At 42.5% G+C, this 18,385-nt stretch overlaps 1 protein-coding gene, 1 non-coding gene and 1 pseudogene across 2 annotated transcripts; all 3 read left to right on the forward strand.

Annotated features, from left to right (window-relative positions):
* Positions 1-786: 786 nt before the first annotated feature.
* Positions 787-17,600, forward strand: ZFP90 (ZFP90 zinc finger protein). Its single transcript, XM_071219755.1, has 5 exons — positions 787-1,054; positions 1,222-1,289; positions 12,228-12,354; positions 12,706-12,801; positions 15,949-17,600. The coding sequence occupies exons 2-5, from the start codon at positions 1,257-1,259 to the stop codon at positions 17,592-17,594; spliced, it is 1,902 nt and encodes a 633-aa protein (XP_071075856.1). The 5' UTR covers positions 787-1,054; positions 1,222-1,256; the 3' UTR covers positions 17,595-17,600.
* LOC112300879 (U7 small nuclear RNA) lies at positions 6,229-6,293 on the forward strand. The gene has a single exon (XR_002974428.2). It is a non-coding gene; the product is annotated as a U7 small nuclear RNA (small nuclear RNA).
* Positions 17,601-18,147: 547 nt separating the features above from the next.
* The window catches only part of LOC112300611 (large ribosomal subunit protein eL28-like), a 42,506-nt pseudogene continuing 42,268 nt past the window's right edge, over positions 18,148-18,385 (forward strand).

The raw sequence follows: 18,385 nt of genomic DNA on the forward strand, positions 1-18,385 counted from the left end.
TGATTATTTACAATCTATAAAACAACTATATAAATCCGATGGTTGTACCTGGCTTTCACCTATCTTGGGGTTGAAATTTTCCATTATTTATAACTTGTCCCAAGCACAAAATCCTGAGCAATGGAATCCCAGGGAATGAAATAACATGGTAGTAGCGCCGTTTGCTTTCTCACATTCTGTTTTGTCCACAGATTTATCTGGAGGTTCTTTTTTTCTCTCTCCTTAATGTCATTAAATATCTCATCAAGTGTCTTAGTTGTATCAGGTGTGTTCCAGTGAGTCAGTGTTCAAACCAGTATTCGTAAGATGATAAAGAAGCGGCAAAGAAATAAATAACATTTTGTATTGAAGCTGCAACGTTGCCCCACCCCCTTCACTGTCGTTCCTATAGCTGAAATCTGTCTCTAAACTTTTTTATTGATCTGTTTACGTTTTTATTGTCGCTCTCGTCTATAGGGCGAGCCACTCCTTGAAATCAGGGTCTTTTGTGTTCTATATACTGCCGTATCCCACTACTAACAACGTGCCCCTGGCACAAGAGGAGGCGCCCAGTGACTTATTGCAAGAAGTGGACCTAAGAGTACTCAAGCCCCGCTCCGACTCGCTAGTCCCTTACAGCGAACTCCACCGCTGCCTCCAGAAAGATGCTTGCTCGGTGTCCTCCCACACGGCCTCTGAGAACCCACGCGCGGAGGTCTCTGGGAAGTGTAGTCCGTGAGCTCACCGGGAACCGGGGTTGCGGGAGCAAAGCTCCACGTGCGCAGGCGCACTTCCGGCTCTGCTTCGCCGTTGCAGCCATTGTCCAGCCCCGGTGCGGGCGGCCAAGGCCGCTTTGGGCTGCACCTCCACATATTCCAATTGGAGAGGATTGAGCCTGCAGCGGGAGCGGGAGGAGACGTTCCAAACCTTGGGAGGGCCTGAGGTCGCAAAATCTGGAAACTAAGCGGCAGGGGTCCGAGTAAGCGGGTCCTAACACCACCTCCATCCTGCCGCGCCCACCATCCAGCCGGGGCCGGGGGACTGGGCGTGGCCAGAGGAGGGTGTCCTGGACGCGGTGAGCCTTTAATTTAGAAGAGGGGGCAACGGTGGGCCCACGCGGGGCCGAGACACTTCTCCACCCCTCTCGCGGGAGAAGTATCTGAGGGGCGGAGGCAGGCCTGGTGGGACGTGGTGGGGTCGGCGTTTGCAGCTGGGTGAGTGGGTCCTCTCTTCTCTCCCCAGCCCCTGTCTGGGAAGCAGGCCTGGACGAGGCAGGAATGGCCCCGAGGCCTCCGACAAACGTACCCCAGGTGAGCAGCGAGGACCTTTCTACTCCTGGGTGTCCCATCCGACGAGGCCCCAGGACGTGTTTAGAGCATCATACTCATCCTGGAGACTCCTTCCTGGCTCAGTCGCCCTGTTGGAGCCTCCCAGCCATGTGAAACCCAAAGTGTCCAGAGCTAGGGGGAAAAAGGGACCAGGGTCATGTGGTCTTCTGGGAAGAGTTGAGAATGGATGTTTTGGAAAGTGCCAATGTTGAGAATTCTGAGTGCCAAGCCAATTTCTTGAACCCTTGTCAATAAGGAACGGAGAAGTTGGGGTGACAGGTTAGAAAACTGTATGGGAGGAAGGGACTGTCAGTGAGTGAAGGAGAGAGGAGCCAAGCTTCTAATCCAGGAAACAGACTTTAAGGGTCCTAAGAATCCTGGTCAGGATTTGCCGAGTAAGAGGCCGGAGATGGGCTATCTTGGGGAAAGGCGGGTGGGAGTGGGTGGGAACCAGGGAAAACCTGTCTTCATATATCTTGACGTCTTTTTCTGCTTTAACAAAGGTATGATAGTGCCCATCCCCAGATTTCCAGTCTTCAGTGTAATTAATATGAAGCTGATTTGTGAGTCTGTTTATTCTTGTGCGGGAGAAGGCATTTTCTAGAAGCATCACAACTCTGAATTTGTCCACTGATTTACATGGAATATATTGGTGAAAATATAACAAGATCCAGATGGTATTTTAATCCATACTCGCTTTAGAATTAAGGAAAAATCATATTCTAATTACTATGTTTGTGAGACAAAATCAATCTAGGTAAAAATACCAATTAGTAATGTCCTTTAAAAGCAGTTTACAGCCCTGCTGGTGTGGCTCCGTGGATTGAACTTGGGCTGCGAACCAGAGGGTCGCCAGTTTGATTCCCGGTCAGGGCACATGCCTGGATTGCAGGCCAGGTTCCCAGTGGGGGCCACGTGAGAGGCAACCACACGTTGATGTTTCTCTCCCTCTCTTTCTCCCTCCCTTCCCCTCTCTCTAAATAAATAAAGTCTTTAAAAAATAAAAAAAAAAAGTAGGAGCCAGGGTTTAAAAAAAAAAAAAAGCAGTTTACAGTAAATTAAACACCATATAAAATGATATAAAATGCTTTTATATCTTTTACTTCCTGTTACATGTTTTTGTTTTACAGGAGTGAGCCTTAAGGAGTAAGCCGAGTAACAATACTAAAGTAAGACAGTTACTTGGTTTGAGGTGAGCCAGAGCAACTCACTGCCATCAGCACCTTTCTATACAAAGTTCTGTCTCAGTAGGCTATGAGAATTAGGATGACTTAACACCTCATGGGGGTGCTGATCCTTTCCGCAGAGGTGGGTTGCCTTTTTAATGGTGAAAGTGGATTTGTGTTCTGAGCAGTGAGTTTCAGGGACTGCTTTCAGCTTCACTTTTAAAGTTACGTTCCCCAGGCACTCTGGTTTGCTTATGCTATTCTCATAGAATGGCCCCATAGTCCACTTGGGTTACCTAACTCAGGCTGAAGGACAGAATAGAACAGTGAATTTACAACAGGGGCTTTTTAGGCAGAAATTTCCTTCTATCATTGGGTCCCTTTCCCTGAGCATGACCCTCTAGAATACAAGAGATGAGTAATTGAGTCATGCGACTACTTACCCAGAAAGTTAATTAGTGGGGGAAGACAACCTCACTCAGAAGTAGAGCACAAGAAGGATGGTGTCAAGTGTAGCTGCAGAGGTCCAGAAGCTGCTGGGAGTACAGAGAGGGAGGGGGAAATTCTGCTTGTGGGGAAGTCAGTGGAGACACCTTGGAATAGGGGCAGAGTCTCAGCAGGTGACATTGACGGGGATGAGGACAGAGTTGATTGGCCAGGTGGGTCAGGGGAGTTGGGAGACAAGAAGGTGAGGGGCGTTTTCTTGAAAATGTTATCCCGTGTGAGGGTGAGGGTTGTAGACAATGGGTAGTTGAGAATAGAAGAGAGTTTGGGACTTCTTTCTTTTGGCCTTGATAACTGATTTATTCTTCCTTCATATGTTCATTCAGCAGATAGTCACTGAAATATGTATTAAAACACTTTTCTAGGTGGCTGGGATATATTAGCAAACAATTTATAAAGGTTTTCTGCCTTTGTGGAGCTTACATCCTAGAAGGTGTAAACAGAAAAGTTACATGATATCCTAGGAGGTGACGGTACCTCAGAAAAATAATTAAAAGTAGAGAAAGGTAGGGAGGATTGAGTGGGGAGATTGTGGATTGTGGTGCGAGTGTGGTTTTAAATAGGGTGGCTAGGGTGAGCCTTACGCTTATTGGTGACATATGAGCAGACTTGAAGGAAGTCTGGGAAAGAGTTCTCTGGAAACAGCAGGATGTGTGGTGTGTTCAGGGAGCAGCAAGGAGCCTAGTATATTGAGCTGATGTTTTTGAGCAGGGAGCTAGTACAGTTTCTTCTTCGACTTAAAAATTGTTGTGAATGATGAATTGTTGGAGCAAGAGTTTGAAAGTCCTAGCTCCTTTGGAGAGGTGTTTGGATGGGTGTGATCTTTCCCTCGGGCTTGGCTAACAAATACCTGTAGTGGTCTACAGTGGGAGGGGAATGGGAGCTGAGATGGGTAGGGGGGATACCCTGGAAATCCTTAAAATCTATAGGATCGTTAGTAGCTTTATCTATGTAAATACTGTGTATTCTTTTCTAGTATGTGTACTAACTGTTTAATTAGGAATAAAAAAAGGTGTTTACCTTTCTTAAAGTTGAAGCCACAAGAACGGTAAGAAACAGGGAAAGTTTAAAAGAAAACTTCATGTAGAAACCAGGTTTCTTGGTGTTCTACCTTGACAGGGAGGAAGTGGAAAGGGACTGGGCCTGGTCTTTGTTGATTCCAGATCCCAAGAGCTCTGTGGTTAGGTCATCGGGATGAACAGACCCTGCAAAAGCTGGCTCAGGTCACCCGAACTCAGACAGTGTGCTCCTGGGTCATCAGGGGAAGCCAAGCCACTTGCTGAAGTAGGTCAGGATATTTGCAGTCAGGGACATTCGAGCTCCCTCTGTCCAGAAGTCCCTTTTCTCAGCCTCTTCGTCAGCTGGCTGGAGCTGGTCTTTAAGCCTCAGCTCACACGCTCCTTACCCTGGGTGAGGTCCCTCCTTGTGCGTTCTCATAGCACTTGTGCACACTTGTCATAGGACTGTTCTTGTGTCATATGGAGTGATGTGTTTACCCATCCTTCTCTGTACTGGACTTTCGGTTCTTTTATGGCAGCGCCAGGTAACTCCTTTCATCGCTCGCTCCAAAGTACATGCGTGGTAAGTGGGTGTCACATGAGCCAACTTTCATAACTATTTAGCCCCAAGCAGCACTTTTACACTTTCTACATATTCTGCTCCTGACTTGGCAAACAGTATATTTTTCTAGTTACAGTGACCCTAATTATTTGGTAAAATAATTGTATGGAACAACATGACTTTCACAGAACAGTTTAAAGAAATTTTGTCTTTAAGGGAATGTTAAGATGTCAAAACCTATTCCTCTAAGGCCTATTTCAAAAATATGATCTTGCCCTGGCCAGTGTGGAGTGTTGTCCCATAAACCAAAAGGTTGCAGATTCAATTCCCGCTCAGGGCACATGCCTAGGTTGTGGTTTTGATCCCCAGTCAGAGGTAAGAGGCAGCCGATCAGTGTTTCTCTCTCACACGGATGTTTCTTCCCCTCCCTTTCTCGCCCTCCATTCCCTTCTCTTTAAGCATGTCCTAGGGTGAGGATAAAAAAAATGAGGGGGAAAAAACCCCCAAACATGATTCTTTTCCTGGCTTTTCTATGTCTGGTACTATTTTTATTTTATTATAAAGTATTGTGAGCATATATACAATACAGACTTTTTCGTAGAAGAAAATCATTTGTTACCTCTTCTTTAGCACTTCTATTTTTTTTGATGAATTTTCTTTTTTTCTACCTGTCCATATTTTTCCCTTAAACATTTTCAATTATAGTATTTTAAATTTCATACAATTTGTATGAGGATTTTTCTTTTTTATCACTTTCAATGGTTGTATTATATTGCTTTGCATGGACTTACCAAATTTGTTAACCATTCCTCATAGGACATTTAGGTTGTTTCTAAAATTTTTACTATTACAAATGATACTCAGATAAAATCCCATTGGTTACAGTAGATAATGTTTTGAAAACACAATTTTAAAGCATTCTTTATATCCTTCAGTAAAATAGCCCTCAGGGAAAGAGATCTTTGACAACTTTTGGTGTCTTGCTTATCCTTAATTTGTAGACTTTCAGGTTGCTTTTCATCTTTTTCTGTCTTAAAACAATTTACCTATAAAATATTTAGATCCAGCATTTTTATAGAGAGGATGATTTGGGAACAATTTTCTCTGTTTCCTCCTCGGTTACTAAGGTTTCTACTTTTTTGTGTCAACCTTGGTAATTTAACATTAAAAATTATTCATTAAGCTTTTTCACATTTCTTAACATACTGCTGTTGTATTTTTCTAGTTTGCTTATCCCCTTGTCTTTAAATTAATTTATTTTTTCTTTTTTTACTCAATGTATCAGAGGTTTCTCTGGTTGGCTAATGTTTAAGAGGAACCAGCTTTTAGATTTGGCTATTAAAGTCATCGTTTTCTGTTTGCCACTTCTTTTTATAATCCAAGAATTTAACTCACTAATCTGTCATTTTTTAAAAAATCAGAATGACTCCCGTTTTCTTTCAGCAAGAGTTGCCCAGACTCTATTCACTCCAACATTTTTGGTGTGCCTGCTCCATGCCAGGCAGTGGTTCTTAACCAGGGTCACATTTCAGACCCAGTCAAGGAAAGGGACCTGCTCCCCTCGGGGTGACAGCAAGGCTTCAATGAGGAACTTCAGTGAGAGAGCGCACATACAGGACTGAGCTCAGTCCCTGGCCTGTGGTGAGTGTTTAATGTACAGTATGTTAGCTGGAGCTTTTAAAGGTTGTTTGAAGTGCTTACAGCTTTTTTTAAATTTGTCCTATAGGTTTTATAGTTTTTACTGGAAGACGCCTCTATCCCCCAGGCAAAAAAAAAAAAAAAAAAAAGTTGTTTGGCAAGGCCCTTCATGCATGGGCAAGTTTTTTTAAATTGCCCGTGTGATTGTGGACAATTTCAATATGCTTGGTCCTGGAGATACTAAGATGAAAAGGAGGTTTATAAATTGTCGAGGGAGAAAATCATGAGTAAATAGCCCGTTCTGAAATGGAGATGTGGGCCAAATACAGAAGGGGGTGGGAGAGGATGAAGGAAGGATCTGGAAAGCTTCAGAAGGAAGGGACATTTGGTTCTGGAAGGATGACTAGGAATTTCTCCTGTAGAACTAGTCAGAACAGTATGTGCAAGGCCAGGAGACACAAAGCAGAGTGGTACGATCAGGGCAGAGATTCCACATGGTGGAAGCATGTGGTGTCTGGCAGGAGGCACAGTTTGGGAGAAAGTTGATTCAGCAGCCTAAAGAGAATGGCCCGAGGTGCAGGTGTAGGACAGTGCTATCTGAAACAAATATCAGCTGCCAGTGCCATTTTAAGTTTTCTAGTGGCCAGAATGTAGAAAGATACAGGTGAAATTCATTTTTTGTAATCTATTATTTAACCCAGTATAGCTAAAATATTATCATTTCTTTGTAAATCAATATTTTTAAATAATTAATGAGGTTTTTCACTTTCGTGGGGGTGTACTAAGTCTTTGAGATACAGTGTGTGTTTTACCCTTACCACACATCTGATTTGGACTGGCCACATCGCAAGGATCAGTAGCCACGTGTGGCTAGAGGTTTACAGTATTAGACAGCGTAGATCTAGAAAGTTATTGCCTGGCTTAATGGCATTTTTGGCACGGGAGAATTTGAGCTAGTTTGAAGATGAAGAGAAGGGACTGAGTATAGGAGACATTTTTGAGGCTCTTGGTGATTCCAGGGCATAAAAGAAAAATGTAGAGTCCAGATTTCCAGGTGGAATACTGTCAGGGGCATCCAGCCTGCAGCCCACATGCAGCCCAGGATGGCTGTGAATGTGGCCCAACACTAAGTCATAATTTACTTAAAACATTGTGGGACTTTTCTGTGATTACGTGTTGCAGTGTATTTAATGTGTGGCCCAAGACAACTCTTCTTCCAGTGTGGTACAGGTTGGACAACCCTGCATGGTGATGCCGTTAGCCTAATAGGGCATTTGTATATGTGTGTAAAGGCCAATAGTAGTTTTCTCCTTTGTACTCAGTTGTTAGGTATGCTATTGACTCAACAGCTCACCAAACTATTATTGGTCTGGTATCAGAGAGCACTGAGAACTTGAATGGAAACACCATACCATAGGCCAGTAAAATTAATGTATTCTTACTGGGCAAACTAACCTAATCTTGGAGTGGTAGTATTTATAAATTAGATTATTTTTACACATTAGTTACCATTCTCTGGTTTTCAGTTTTATAAAGTTTCAAAGTTACAGTGTCCTGAGTTAGAGTTTGAACTGATTTCTGCTCTAGGAGTGGTATATGTTAGAGTTGAATGACTATTTATATTAGCACGTTATCCTTTTAGGAAGTGCCCTTTCCACTCATCTGCTCTTAAAACTTTTTTTTTTAAGATTTTATTTATTTACTTTCAGAGAGAAGGAAAGGGAGGGAGAAAGGGGGGGGGGAACATCAATATGTGAGAGACACATTTATCAGTTGACTCTCACATGCCCGCAACCCAGACATGTGCCCTGACTGGAAATCCAGCCAGTGACCTTTTAGTTCACAGGCCAGCACTCACCCCGTTGAGCCACACCAACCAGGGCAAAAACTCTTCTTTATTTCAGAGAACCCACGTTGTAGATGAGCAAGTTGGATCTCTTGGAGGTCTTCAGTTTACACACTTATTAGGTGCAGAGCTTTTAGGGGCCCATGAAATTGAGCCTTGTCCGCTTAGTATGTCCTGTTTCCAGTTCTTGGCTTTGGACTTTACTTTTCGCCAGGGTCCTTTTATGTTAACATGAGGAAGGGAAACATTCGATACTTGTTATTTTTTTTTTACTTTTTTATTGAATTTGTTGGGGTGACATTAATAAAATTACCTAAGTTTCAGGTGTACAATTCTATAATAAATCATCTGTGTGTTATATTAAAAGGTGTTGGTGAAGTCCCGTTATATCTGGAAGAAGGGTGACTAGTGTATACATGGTGTTACTAGGTCATTTTATTGCAGTCCGAGGTGTGACCTGCAGTGTTGAGAATGCCCTAAAGTTGGTCTAACTCAGAGTGGCTAACTCACACCATGGATCTCAGAGTGTATTTTTACCTACATAATCTTTGAAACTCTTGATTGTTTTTTATGTACCAAAATGATTGTGGAGATTTGAAGGTGCCTGAGACAAGGTCTTGACCCTCCAGGAGCAGAGTGAATATTAAATAACAGACACCATGTCACGTGTGCCATGAGCTGTGCTGGAGACAGGCCCAGGGAGGGGAGCCTTGGGGGGCGGGGGGAGCGGATAGGAGAGGGCTCTTAGACCAGACCTGGGGATAGGAATGAACCCCCAAGGAGAGAATGTGTGTTAGGCAGAGGAAGGAAGGCCTAGTGTTTTGAAGCAGTACTTGCAGAGACAAAAGAGATCCTTTGATTTCAAGGAACTCTAACTCTTCTGCACACTGAATTATGGTGTAGAGGGGAGAAGCCAGAGAGAGCTGAGGCTGTGGAAGTAAGGTGGAGACTGGTTTAATGAAGGGCTCTGAAACTCACACTAAGGAATCTAATTTTGAATCTTAAGAAACATATTTATTAAATGTTTCTGGAGCACCCACTGTGTGCCAGGTCTGTTCTCTAGGCAATGGAGATTCCACCATAAAGAAAATAAAATTCCTGCTCTCCTGGAGTTTACATTCTGCTTTGGGATACAGACTGTAACCAAAAATATGGCATGTCATGGTAAGGACTACGGAAAAGGAAAATAAGAGTGACAGTCCACGGCGGGGTTGCTGTTTTATGTAGGAAAGTCAGGAAAGGTTGTTCTGATGAGGTGACATTTGAGCAAAAAGTTGAAGGAAGTGAGTGGGGAGCCACGTGCATATCTGCAGGGAGAGGCTTCCAAGTAGAGGAACAGTCAGAGCAAAGACCCCAGAGCGGAAGCATGTGTAGTGTGTCCGGGAACTGTAGGGAGGACGAGGTGAGTGAAGTGGAGAGGGCAGTAGGTCAGGGATGAGGTTCAAAATGAAGCCAGGGCAACAGTGGGGGGCCAGATTGGGAAGGCCCATGTAGGCCACCGTAAAGATTTGGCTTTTAATTGGGCTGAATTAAGATGCCATTAGAGGCTTTAAAACAAAAAAGTGACTTGATCTGACATGTTTTAATAAGATTATTTTAGTTGTTTTATGTCAAAACAGACTTGGGAGGAAGACCTGAGTGGAAGAGGAGGGAGGCAAGTTAAGAGGTTTTAGCAATCATCCAGGTAAGAGATGGTGGCGTGGATGGGTGAGGTGGTAGGAACAGGGGAAAGTGGGGGGAAATTAAAGGTTTGTAAGGCATGATCAAATTTGTGTTCTAGAGAAGTGGCCGATAGTGCGTAAGGAAAAGAGTTCGTGGGACCAAGAGTAGAACAGAGGCTACTTGCTGCCCTGCCATGAATGGCTGGAGTGGACATTTGTTTACTGCTCAGCGTGTTCTTTACCATTAGTGCATCCTATTTGGGGAAGTAGAATAAAGGAGACCTTGTGTTAAATATGGGCAACCTGGTAAGCAAAGGAATCCAGGTTGGCCGCCAACTATCTCTAACTAAACCAAAGGGGCTGTGCGTGTAGAGGACAGAGTAGGCAACGGGAAGAGGCTGTTATTTCTCACAGCCTAACTTAAAGTGTCTGCCTTTGTCCAAACCCTTTTTCTGCCAATGGCCGTGTGCATCTCCAGTCTAGCTTCCCTTTTCGAGCTTCTCAGTCCCTGGATTGGATTCCCACTATTCCTTCTTCCGTCTAAATGGTACTTACTTTTAAAGCCTAGTGTATAGCCTACCTTGAAGCTTCTGTGCCTCTCCCAGTCTTCTCTGTACTGCACGCTTGTAGCTCCTCACTTTACTGTGCATGGTCTCATACCATGCTCTAATAGCAACATGTTTTAAACTGAAACCTGTTCAAGGACTGCGGTATTTTTTCATTGGCACTTTTATTCTGCCTCAGTGCATATGGTAAAGTCAGACACCTAGTAAATACCTAGTGTTACCTTATATGGCCCTAACCTTGGTCAGAAAAGTCTGCTACATATCAACCCTTCCTTGTTCCTATGGGGCACAACCACAGGGATATGGTGACACGGAGGGGCCAGTGTTATCTGTGGATGCAGTCATGCATCTCACTCAGTAGATGGGCCCACTCCCATTTCTCTGAAGTTCAGATCTCAGCTGTCTCCTTAAGGCTCAGTTCAGTTAGGAAACACATGTGTAGTGTGGGTCAGGCACTTGCTGGACACTAGTGTTTTAGAGCTTAAAGACAAATATATAGTTGCCCTCATTGATGCTCACCGTCTAACTAGGAAAATAATCATTACATAGATTACTAAGTCTGCTTGAATAGTGGTGGGCGTGCCATGTGGTTTAAAACCCATAATACAGGGATTAACCCTCCATTGGGGGATCAGAAGGCTTCACTGAAAATCTGCTAACCAACATCTGAAGTATGAAAGGTATGAAATGGAATAGGAAGGGAAAGAAAGACTGGTGGGAGGGTGGGGAGAGACCAGTCCTTCCCAGGAAACTGAAAGAGGTCCAGTTCGGCTATACCCAACCACATGGGGAGAAGGTCATGGACTAAGGCAGAAACCTCCAAGTAACCTTCCCTCACTGCTCCAGCAAACTCGTGGCTCTGCTTTCAACATCTTTTTGTACTGTCTTTGCCATACTTTATTGCATCCTTCTTGAGATAGAAACCTAACCAGGATCAAAGGAGAAATGTCAAATAGGACATGGTGATAAGCTAACAAGTAAGCAATCTCAAATAATGGTTAGAAGTACAAGTATCCTTTTTATTCGAATCTATTTGGTTCCTGAGTTCAGGGGACAGGAATTTGGACAGTGAGAGAGAACTGGTTCAGGACGAAGATGAAGCATGGTAGTGTGATGGAGAGTAATTTAGAGGATGGTGCTAAGACAGCTTTTCTGAGGAAGTGATGCTGGAGCTAAGACCTAAATAGCCAGTAGTAACTAGTTGTCAACCTTGTAGAGATTGTAGAGGGAGAGGGAGGAACAAACATAAAGGCCTCAGGTGAGAACAAGCTTGATGTGTCAGGGATCAACAAGGTCAGCATGGCTAGAGCCCAGTGAGTGGGGGGGGGGGGGGGTGGTTGACTCTTACTCTCAGTACACTGGGTGCTGTTGGCTTTAGGTAACGGGTAAGCTGTGATACACCTGTACTGTGGAGTGCTATAAAGTAATTCAAAGGAATAAGGTGAAGTTAATATGAACTGCTATGGGAAGATCTGCAACATACATAGCTAAATGTAAAAATAAGTTGTAGAACAATATTTATGGTATTTCACAAAACGAGACACAGTGTAATAAACATAGAAAAGGAACTCTCAAGTGTATGCACCAAACTGGTACCAGAGATAATTTCTAGGGAATAAATTAGGGTTGGTGATGGGGGTGCAGGAGGGCTGCCACTTTTTACTTCTACTATATTTGGATTTTGTAACAAAGGAAGTGCACGGGCAGGGAGGAATTGGTGGTTGTATAAAAAGGCTTGGCTTGGAAGGGAAATAAGATAAAAGCTAAGGATTGTAGGACATACTGCTCCTCATGACTTTCCGACCTGAATATTAGATTATACAGTTAGGTAAACGACCAGTATATTTAACCCAGCGTTGCCACCTCAGGATTTTAAATGTATGATCATCATTTGTAATAGACCCTACAGTGTGTTACCAGTATTGCCATGGGAATGTTTGTGGGGTTGATCCTACTTGAGCAGGAATGTGATCCTACAGGAATCAGTGACATTCAAGGACGTGGCTGTGGACTTCACCCAGGAAGAATGGCACCACGTGGCCCCTGCTCAGAGGCGCTTGTACAGGGACGTGATGCTGGAGAACTACAGCAACCTGGTTTCTCTTGGTAAGGACCACATCTCAGTGTATTGCCTAGTCGTGGGTCTTTTCTCTTTCAGTTGTTAAGGTTGTGAGGCTCTATAACTGTAGCTTGGGTGACCGTGAGCAGGGTGTGGGTGTTCAGGGTCAGAGCTTATTCATCTCTCTGGGAGCTGGCCTTACGGGTTTCTGAGCCTGCTCTTTAGGTAAAAGATCTTTCTTTCGCAGAACTGGAAACAGACCATTTGATTGCATGACTCAAGTACACCTTTTCTTTTCCTTCAGAGTTCCTGAGGATCAAGGACTAGTACTGACTTGTAGGAGGGTTCTTGGATCACTTGCACAAACAACCAAATCTTGTGTTTTTACCTGTGAGCAGGATATCAAGTTTCCAAGCCAGAGGTGATCTTCAAATTGGAGCAAGGAGAAGAGCCGTGGCTGTCAGAGGGAGGAATCCAAAGATCTTTCTGTCCAGGTAAATGAGTGAGAATCAGGCCTGTGGGAATCAGTTTAGACAATGCACAGCTGAGGGAGGGGGAAGGACCTTCCAATTGATGTCCTGGGAGCTCATAGACTGGCAGAGGAGGCCAAGTCATCTCCTGGGTGACACCTTTGTATGTCTCCCTTCTCCAGTAGGGTGTACTGGTAGGTCTCAGGGGAAAAGATGCCCCTTTGTTCTACACTCAGTGCACCATCTCTCTCTGTCCTGTAACCCTGCTGGGTGGATTATTTTCTCCTCTGATGTCCTCAATCTCCCATCCTTAACGATTCCTTTTCTTACTCATTCAGACATAATTAAATTTCCATGTCTCTTCCTTGTTTTGTCTTACTGCTTTCACTGTCGGCTGCCCCAGACTTACAGGAAATAGCCACAGCTTTGATTCTTCCTCCCTTCATAGCTCGTTTTTAAACTTCCTTCCCTGACTACACCTGTCTAGGGAACAACATGGTCTTCCATCCATTCTGTGTTCATGCCGATTTGATTCACTGCCTCCCTCCACAGTTACTCGAGTATCATTCTCTCTTGGTCTCCCTAATTATTAAGTGCTTCTTGGCTTTCAGTCTTTGGTTTTCCTTGCTTTCCCCTCTATGCAAGTTTGCCTTAAGGAGGCTGTCCTCCAGCCTCCACCCCTTCTTTCTCTATTGCAAAAAGGTACCTCCTTTCTGGTACTTGCAGCTCTTTATTTTTGCTATAGACTCAGCAACCATCCTTACTTATATCCTGGTCACTGTTTTCTTTTTACAGGACACCTCCACTTGGAAGTCCCACGCAATTCTTATTAGATGTAAAATCTAAATTAATCCTCTTTCACCCCCAGCCAGCACATTTTGCCACTTTGCCCATCACCCCTTTCTTCCCTTGCCTGTTAGACCAGACACCATAGTTAGTCTTTTTCTTTCAACCCAGGTTATTTTCCTCCTTTGAGAAGTATCTTAGATTTTCCTGCTTTTTAACTTCCACTAGTGACATCTTAAACCAAGCCCCAGGCTTAGATTACTGTTATCTACCACCCACCCATGCATTCATTGGTTGACTCCTGCATGTGCCCTGACGCTCTAACCCACTGAGCTCCCCAGCCAGGGCTATATTGGATTTTTTAAATCATAGCTTTATTGAGATATGATTCACAAAACATAAAATTCATCCTTTTAAGGTGTACAGTTCAGTGATTTTTGGATATATACAGAGTTGTGTTACCATCACCATTATCTAATTACAGAACATGTTTAACACCCCAAAAAGAATCCTTATACCCATTAGCAGTCACTTTCTATTTCCCATCACCCCCAGCTCCTGGCATCCATTAATCTACTTTTTCTCTGTATGGATTTGCCTATTTTAGGTATGTTCTATAAATGGAATCAGAATATATAGCCCTTAGTGCCTAGTTTCTTTCGTTTCGTATGTTTTCAAGGCCCATGTGGTAGTATGTATTACTTCATCTTTTTGGTATTCATTCCGTTGTATTTATTCCATCGTATGCACATACCAAATTTTGTTTATCTGTTCATCATTTGGTGGGCCATATTGGATTTTAATGCTTTATCTTCATAAACCAGCCCCCTCTGAAAAAACCTTGCTATTACTTCCTGTACCTCATTATAAGAAGCAAACTCCCTCGATTTAAATGTCTGCATCAGCCTTCTAGTACTGTCTTTCTGTTCCTTCACTTGGGTTTAGCTTCTTTTTAATGTTCTTTGTAGGTGGCATATACTTTCCCTCACTAGATAATACTTTCTGTCTATCCAAAGCTATCTATTCTTTAAGTTCAAAGTCTAATTCATGAAACCTAATATATACTAATATATCTACTTCTTACTTCCCTGATCACAAATACCATTTGTATCATCTCTACCACACAAATTCAGATTTAATAATATACCATCTGATGATTTTTTTCTTTTTTGTTTTTTTTAGTTGTCAAAAAATTGAGTTTGTTTCTGTTCTTGGATTTCAGGCTCCTAAAGAGTCTAGTTTATTTCTATATATTTTGTCTGTGGTACAAAGTATGTAGAAGACAGTCAGAAATTACTGATTGTTATGGAACCTGGCTTGGGACAGAACTTAATTATACATTTATTTCAATAAACATTTCTTGAATTTCCCACTAAGAAGTGTTCTAAAGGAAATACTAAGCATTCTCTGTCCTCAGGAATTTAGACTCAAGTCTTGTTACAGGGTAAAGGGGTTAGGGCCCCTTCGTTGCTGGGTTATTCCCTCCTAATGTTTCATTATGAAAATGTTCAAATATATGAGAAGTTGAAAAATTATATAGTGAACATCATATACCTACCACCAAAATTCTATAGTTAACATTTTATTATATTTGCTTTATCACATATCTCGTCATCTATCCATCAGCCAATTTATCTTTTTGATGCTTTTGAGTTGCAGAATGAGTACATTTCATCCCTACATTTTTCCATGTGTATATCATTAACTAGAGCTCAATATTTATTAATGGTTTTTAGAGGTCAACTTATTAGGCATATTAAAATAAATCCTTTTTTTGTTAAGAGAGGAGGCTAGTGTAGAACCGGAATGTAAATAGACTAAAACCACAGCCCTGGTTGTAAGGGCAAGGATGATTTGCCTACTGCAGTACTTCTCTCCGCTTGTGCCATCCAGCCCTTGATCTCCAAGAATATCAAAGAAACATTGCTATAGGTTTTCTCTGCATGGCTCGAATATCTGGAGCCTCAGAGGTGACTTTAAAGAAATTATGAAATAGAAGTATTGGGAAGATAGAGTGCGTGTGGTGGTTTGTAAAATGGACAGGAGTCATGGAGAGCAGACAGGATCCTACGGGATGGACTGTGATGCTGTTCCCTTTTATCTATACCTAACAGTCACATAATCACTTATTTCCTGACTCCCTAACCAGCCCTCCTAGGTGGGCTCCCCAATTCTGGACTTACCATTCACTCTGGATCTGCAGTCTGCACTATCATACCTCTTCACTCTTCCTTTCCTCCATGGTGGGTATTCTCCCCGAGCTACAGGACTAATTTCAAAACAGAATCATGTATAATTTGAATCTCTGTCATTTCTTCATTCCTGCTGTAGCAGTTTGTTTCAGCAGAGGGAATAGGGGACTTTTGCACTTTGGATTTCTTTCAGACTGGAAGACCAGGCCTGAAGCCAAATCATCAAATCTGCAGCAGAGCACATCTGAAGTATCCCTTCGCACAGATGGTCTCTCGCATGCCACATTAGAAGATGCTTGGGATGTGAGTAGTCATTTAGAGAGGCACCAAGAAAACTGGAAGAGATATCTGGGGCCAGATGTATCCATCCAGAAGAAAATCACACCGGAGGAAACTTTTGAGCATGATAAATTTGGTGAAAACTCTAGATTGAACACAGACCTGGTCACACAACTGAACATTCCTTCAAGGTCTAGTGAATGTGATACACTTGGAATCAATTTGGGATGTAATTCAGACTCACTTAATGAGAATAATATCCTTGCCAAAAAGAAACCATATAAATGTAACAAATGTAGAAAAGCTTTTATTCATAGATCATCACTTAACAAACATGAGAAAACTCATAAAGGAGAGGGAGCTTTCCCCAATGGTACAGATCAGGGAATTTATGCTGGGAAGAAACACCATGAATGCACTGACTGTGGGAAAACTTTCCTCTGGAAGACACAGCTCACCGAGCATCAGAGAATTCACACAGGGGAAAAACCCTTTGAATGTAATGTGTGTGGGAAGGCCTTCAGGCATAGTTCATCCCTTGGCCAGCACGAGAATGCACATACTGGAGAGAAGCCCTATCAGTGCAGTCTCTGTGGGAAAGCCTTCCAGCGTAGCTCCTCCCTTGTTCAACACCAGAGAATTCACACTGGAGAAAAACCCTATCGATGTAACTTATGTGGAAGGTCTTTCAGGCATGGCACATCCCTCACTCAACATGAGGTCACACATAGTGGAGAGAAACCCTTCCAATGTAAGGAATGTGGGAAAGCCTTTAGTCGATGTTCTTCCCTTGTCCAGCATGAGAGGACTCATACAGGAGAAAAACCTTTTGAATGTAGCATATGTGGGAGGGCTTTTGGTCAGAGCCCATCCCTTTATAAACATATGAGGATACATAAGAGAGGAAAACCTTACCAAAGCAATAACTACAGCATAGATTTCAAGCACAGCTCATCTCTTACTCAAGATGAAAGCACTCTGTCTGAAGTGAAATCCTATCATTGTAATGACTGCGGGGAAGACTTCAGTCACTTTACGGACTTTTCTGAGCATCAGAAGATCCATACCGGAGAGAGCCCCTATGATTGTGAGCAGACCTTCAGTCAACAACCTATTTCTCATCCTGGAGAAAAACCCTATCAATGTAATGTATGTGGAAAAGCCTTCAAAAGGAGTACAAGTTTCATAGAGCATCATAGAATTCATACTGGAGAAAAACCCTATGAATGTAATGAGTGTGGAGAAGCCTTTAGTCGACGCTCGTCACTTACTCAACATGAGAGAACCCACACAGGAGAGAAACCCTATGAATGTATTGACTGTGGGAAAGCCTTCAGTCAGAGTTCATCCCTCATTCAACATGAGAGAACTCATACTGGAGAAAAACCCTATGAATGTAATGAATGTGGGCGAGCCTTCCGAAAGAAAACCAACCTGCATGATCATCAGAGAATTCACACTGGAGAAAAACCCTACGCTTGTAAGGAATGTGGGAAAAACTTCAGTCGAAGCTCAGCTCTCACTAAACACCAGAGAATTCATATGCGAAATAAACTTTAGGAACCCTGAAATTAAAGAATGTGCAAAAAGCTTTAGCTAAAATATTATTATTTGGTATCAAAAGATTTGTACTGGGGAGAAAGCTTGAGAATGTAATGAATTATGTGCGTTTGTATGTTGTGTGCAGAGAAAACTGTGCTGGTAGACTTTTTTTTTTATCCAATAAATAAAAGCCACATTCTCAGATCTGGTTACAAATTTGTAAAAACAACTACAACCATGTATAACCTGTTGGAAATGATACGCCTATACATTGGATTTTATAAAGCTTTTTAACTTATATACGGAGATTACCAACTTAAACATTTTGACTTTAACTATTACTGTTTACAGCATTTTTTATAGAAAACAAGTCCTGCAGTAATGACCAAAACTTCTTTTTAAAATTGCTTGACAACTGCACTCAAGTGCAGCTTTTACATTGAATTCACCATGGAAACCAGTTCCACCTCCAAAAATTCACCATTCAAAGAATTAGATCAACTGCTCCAACTACTTCATTGTACAGATGAAGAAACTGAAAACCAAAGATGTGAAGTGGTTTGCACAGTCTTACACAGCTTATAATGGCAAAGCTGAGGATGCAGGTCTCCTGGATCTTTGGCCCCAGGGTCTTGACACTGAAAAAGGTATTTTGGAATTCAGAGGGCTTTTAGGTTTGTTTTTCTTTTTCACACATTGAAGTTTCAATTTAATAGAATATTAAGAAGCTTGAAATAAAATGTGCATTGCATGTAAGCCAGATTAGATGTGGGAACTGACATACTTGGCCACAAGATGCAACTGGTATC

This window comes from Desmodus rotundus, chromosome 12 (genome assembly GCF_022682495.2).
Source record: "Desmodus rotundus isolate HL8 chromosome 12, HLdesRot8A.1, whole genome shotgun sequence".
In the NCBI taxonomy this organism is placed as follows: domain Eukaryota; kingdom Metazoa; phylum Chordata; class Mammalia; order Chiroptera; family Phyllostomidae; genus Desmodus; species Desmodus rotundus.